The sequence below is a fragment of the Ambystoma mexicanum genome, chromosome 11 (assembly GCF_040938575.1).
Source record: "Ambystoma mexicanum isolate Mex_15411 chromosome 11, UKY_AmexF1_1, whole genome shotgun sequence".
In the NCBI taxonomy this organism is placed as follows: Eukaryota; Metazoa; Chordata; class Amphibia; order Caudata; family Ambystomatidae; genus Ambystoma; species Ambystoma mexicanum.
This window is the reverse complement of record NC_090934.1, coordinates 30,456,191-30,461,478: the sequence shown is the minus strand read 5'-3', so window position 1 is coordinate 30,461,478 and position 5,288 is coordinate 30,456,191. Positions and strand designations below refer to the sequence as shown.

At 46.3% G+C, this 5,288-nt stretch overlaps 1 protein-coding gene across 1 annotated transcript; it reads left to right on the top strand.

Moving 5' to 3' along the window:
- Window positions 1-3,941: 3,941 nt before the first annotated feature.
- LOC138504891 (taste receptor type 2 member 40-like) lies at window positions 3,942-4,874 on the top strand. Its single transcript, XM_069625298.1, has one exon. It carries the CDS (start codon window positions 3,942-3,944, stop codon window positions 4,872-4,874), a length of 933 nt encoding a protein of 310 aa, XP_069481399.1.
- Window positions 4,875-5,288: the final 414 nt, after the last annotated feature.

Sequence of the window (5,288 nt, the reverse complement as noted above, 5' to 3'; positions counted from 1 at the left end):
ATAGCTCGTCTATAGGTTTTGGCGGAGGATTTTATGCAGGTCTGCTGGGCTGTTCCTACACTTGGCTACGGCTGTGCATTCTTTGGCACAGAGCTCGAGGAGCTCCGGTGTAAATCAGGCGTTGGTATGTCTTGCTTGTTTAGGTTTGCGGGGGCCCGAGGTGCAATGCTGTTAACCGCAGTGGTTAGTGTCCTTGAGTATAGGTCCGCTAGTGTAATAGGGTCATTGTAGTGAAGGTTTAGGGGAATGAGATCCTGTAGCAGTGGTGTAACGGCATCTTTTGTGAGTTTGCGGGAGCTGTGGGTGAGTGTAGGAGGCAGGGTAACAGTGGGTAGGATCGGCAGTGTAGAGGGTGAGATGGTGAAGGACACAATGTGGCGGTCGGTCCAGGGAACAGGAGTTGTTGGTGCTGATAGTGATGAGGCAATTAAGGTCCACTATCCAGTCAAGGGTACAGCCTTTGATATGGGTGGGGTCATTGAGCCAGTGAGTGAAGCCCAGTGCAGTGAGCGAGTTGGCTGCCGAGGTAGCACTGGTGTCCGCAGGTTCATTGAGGTTGAGGTTCAGGTTGTCTAGTAGTATTGATTTGGTCGTGGGCTTGATGTAGGATCCTAGTAGATGAAGGAAGTGCTCTTCGAAGGAGAGTATCGGTCCTGGAGGGTGATAGATGATGTGAAGGTTGAGCGTTTCAGTGTGAGAGGTGGCAATTCTGATGGAGAGTAAGTCGCAATTCCCAACCAAGGAAGTAGTCATGTGTCAGATTGAAAGGGTTTCTTTGGGAATCAGGGCTATGCCTCCCCCTTCCCATTAGGTGTGTCGCTCCTGTATATAACATTGCCAGTGGGGACTGCTAGGGAAAGCGCTGGTCCGGAGGCTGCATGCAGCCAGATTTCAGTGGTGGTCAGGAGGTCAAGATTCAGGGTTCTAATAAGCTAATTTATATCCAGGGCGTGTGCCAGGATGGATCTGGCATTGTTGAGGGCTCTCTTTAGTGCTTTTCGTAGTGTGGTGATGGTATGTTCACTTGCTGTGTTGACTGCACTGGTTCAGGTGGCAGTTGGTGAAGGGGAGGGAATAATGGTGGGTGGCTGGGTGGAGTGGGGCTCATGGGTTGTCGTGGGAGGCGGCTTGTGATCAAAGCAAGTATGGTGTGTTCTGCTGTCTGGGCGTGCGTGAATGCGTTTGACAATGTGCTGTCCTGTTAGTCCTCGGCTGGGTGCTGATGGAGATGGGGAGGTTCCAGGTTCTGGAGTGTAGCCTGGAGTTCCTGTAAGAGTTGGGCATCTGAATGATTGTGGTAGAATGGTGGGAGCAATGCGCAGTGGCTGTGATGCCATTGGTAAGTTGTAGCGTGTGAGAGATGTTTAGCACATGTTTTGGAGATGGGCTTTGGGCAAGGTTGATGTGTGATGTGCCGGGGGCCTTAGTGGTGGATGTTGTAGCCGCGTTGTTGATGTGGGGAAAGCTTGTGGTAGGTTGCATGAAAGTGGGAGTCAGAGTGGCAGCACGGTGGAGGTAGAGGCTAGGTGGGGTCAGAATGCTAATCGTAGCGCAGTCAGGAGGTATGGTGCACATTTTACTGAACAGTGAGTCGCCATGAGCATTGATGGCCGATGCAGGCTTACTTTCGCCAGTGTTGATGGTGTTAAAGGCATGGGCTTATATCAAGGAGGTTGGGAGCCATCCAGTTTTTAATAGCTACTGGTCAGTTCTTAAAGGCATCTCAATCCCCAGACAGTTAGACACACAAGTGTGTGTCATTCGCATAACATAAAAAGAACAGAACATTGTTTCAGGCATTGCTGATCAGAGGGACAATCTAGGCCATGCTGACCAGAGGGACAATCTAGGCCATGCTGACCAAAGGGACAATCTAGGCCATGCTGACCAGAGGGACAATGTAGGCCATGCTGACCAGAGGGACAATGTAGGCCATGCTGACCAGAGGGACAATGTAAACATTAAACAGTAGCGAGGAATGAGCAGATCCCGGAGGGACACCGCATGATAACACTTTCTTGGCAGCAGTAAAATTGCCTATTGTAAGAGTTTGTCTACGATTAGAGAAGAACAAGCTAATTCATTATAGGACTTGACTCCTTATACCGCGTTCTTTAGAGCGTGTGAGTAGAACATGGTGGTCAGCAGTATCAGATGCTGCTGACAGGTCTAGCTGGATCCCCACCATCTATTTCTGCTGTCATTTTATCAAGCATAGTCATGGTGGCCATCTCCATGCTGACACATATGGTACGGGGCCTTCTTTCTACAGGACCCCTCCACGTCTTTTGATGCCGCCGACTAACCATACCTCCTGGGTCGTCCCCACCCTGCCAGAATGTGCAATCTGGCAATAGTAGAGATTATATCCTTCATGGCTGCACACACCCAGTGACAATTCACATTTTTGAATCAAGCAAGTTAGCCCTACCTTAAGGAGTACCACAAGGTTCATATCATACCCCCTTCCTTCCGCATGTATCTCAACCATGGGCTGACTTCATCAGTTATTTCAATGTCTGTTTCTTTACATGAGCAGGCAACACCCATATAGTCCCAAGATTAGAAGAAGGACTTGAACAAATTGGCCACCAACTTCATCAACTGTGTGATGAAAGTTACTCAATGGATGGATGCAAACAGAGTAAACTTCAACCTCACCAGAAGAAAGAGCATTCCATTCCTCCAGGCTGAACCATTATTCTGGAACCCATGAACGTGGCCTCAAACCATAGCCCCTAGCCCAAACACTAGCCCTGCACCTATCCTGCAAAAGTGCAAAACCTGAGAATCACCATCTATTGAATCCCCACAGTCAATGCTCCAGTGAGCTTGTTAGTCGAGAACTGCTTGTTCTTCCTAAGGTCCCTACATTGCATCAAATGCTTGTAAACAACTAGCCGCAAAATCACCATGATCAATGCACGCATCTCATTCTGACTTGACTGTTGCAGTGGACTCTATCTTGCTCTTCACCAAAGGTCCACGATGAAGCAGCCTGCCTCATCTTCAGACTACGACAGCAGTACCACATCAAACAGCAGCCTGAGTCCTCTTCTGCTTTCCCATTTTATATATAACTACGGTCTAAGCCTTATGCGCCATTTCTCATACATGCCACGGCACAGGCCCAAGATTCATCCTCAGTAAGTTCCAACAATATACACCAAAGCAAACACGGGGATCAGCTAAGAAAAGACTATTGTTTCTACTCACAAGGTAAGGGGGTTGTGTCTTCTCATCTTAATCCAGTATTCTCTGGAACTCCATTCTTGCACACATCCAAGATTGGGATGATCACCTGGCTTTCAAGAAGGCTTTGAAAGTGTGCTTGATCCTGTACGCTGACTTATTCTCTGAATATCCTTGGTCTCACTTCAACCCCAAGATATGCTTTTAAAAATAATAAATACATACAAAAGACATAGCTTGTATCAAGCAGTAATAGGTTTAAATGTGCATATACCTTGCCAGTCACAAATGCAAATCCATTCACCAGCACCTAATCCTCAACCCACGTACAACACTGATAAAATCTGCATAAAGCCGGCGGAATATCAGTGGTTGAAATAAATGCTCATTTCCCTTTTTGGAATTCATTCAAAGCGATGGCAGGATGTTGGGCAGGATGTTGGGCAGCTTAGATGAATATGATAGCGATTGAGGAATGAAAACACCATTTGCATCAGTCAAATGCCTTTCTCGGTCATTGGAACCTGTGTATTGAATAGATCTGAGCTGTCTTCCAGGTGAATTCACAAGCATTTGAAAGCCTTTACAGTCAGAAGGTTGTGAGCCGAGAGGAGAAAATGCTGATTTATAGAGACATTGCAGAATTAGCTTATCATGGAGTCTGCTTTATGATCTGAGCTGTCTTCCAGGTGAATTCACAAGCATTTGAAAGCCTTTACAGTCCAAAGGTTGTGAGCCGAGAGGAGAAAATGCTGACTTATAAAGACATTGCAGAATTAGCTTATCATGGAGTCTGCTTTATGATAGGTTTGCTGGGAAACACCTTCATCCTCTCTGCGACTTTCACAGATTTGCTACAAAGAAGCAATGACTTCAACACGCCTGACCTCATCCTTTCCAGCATGGGAGTCTTGAACATTTGCCACCTGTGCATTCAGTTTGGGACCACTATCTGCAGAATGTTCTGGAGAAAATTCTACTTCCACAATCACGTTAAAAAAACTATTCAGCTTTTGTTGTGCTCTGTGCGATCATCCAGCCTCTCGTTCGCAACCATATTGTGCATTTTCTACTGTGTGAATATTGTGAATTTCAACAACTCATACCTCATGAGACTAAAGGTGAGGTTCCCAGGATTGGTGCCATGGTTGCTGTTGGGGTCGGTACTAGTTTCCTTCACCTCTTGCCTGCCCATAGTCTTCTACATGCAAGTCAAAGGCACAGGTGAGGCAGCCTTCAACAACTCGGTTAAAGAAGCTATCAATGTTTCAGGTCAAAGTTCTGTCAATTCATGGGTGCATGAGAATCCCCTCTCCATCAATGCCTTGGTTGCGTCCTTCTGTTTCGCAATGCTCACCTTCTCGGCTGCAACAATCCTCACCTTCCTCTGCATTCACAGGAAGAAGATGGGTCAGAATTTAGACGGCTTCAGCAGCCCCCGCCTGGATGCCTACTGCGGAGCCATGAAAACGATTGCATCTTTGTTCATCGTCTATGTCTTGCTTTATGTCCCGCAGTGGCTGCTGGCATCAGATGTGGTCCACCGAGGAACTCCTGTATTTTTAGCATTTGTGAACATCATTTCAAGCTTCCCAGCTCTGAACTCTGCAGTCTTAATTCTGGGCAACACTAAACTGAAGAAGGTGTTGAGTAGGATTATCCATCGTGCCAAGAGCTGCTGAAGAGTTGGGGTTTGATGCGGCCTGAGCCTCATCTGCTCTTTATCAAATTATAGATTCTCCAGTAGAAGCAATCTTGGCATAGGTACAGGCATAGGTACTGGCATAGGTACAGGGTAAGACTGATCTTCCTGCCGGAAAGTGGATTTCATGAAACTTCAGCAGGATATTGTGGGGGTAATCTTTACAATCTTTGCAACCTAACGCTTGTGAACTAAATTCCGCAGGACTGAACTGGACTTATAATATAAGGCCAAAAATATCATTGTTAATTAGATAAGTCTATAACTAGTATCATTATTAGTATAACAATAAATAAATAAAGTAGCAATTACTGTCTGCAGCCGTGTTCTTTTATTGTACAAGTAGTAGAAGATCTAGGCGTGCCTGGAACATTTGGTATTTTGTGCTGTTTTT

What these genes read in the sequence shown, in the direction of transcription:
- LOC138504891 (XM_069625298.1), top strand. Translation starts at nt 3,942, where the DNA reads ATGCTGACTTATAAAGACATTGCAGAATTAGCTTATCATGGAGTCTGC.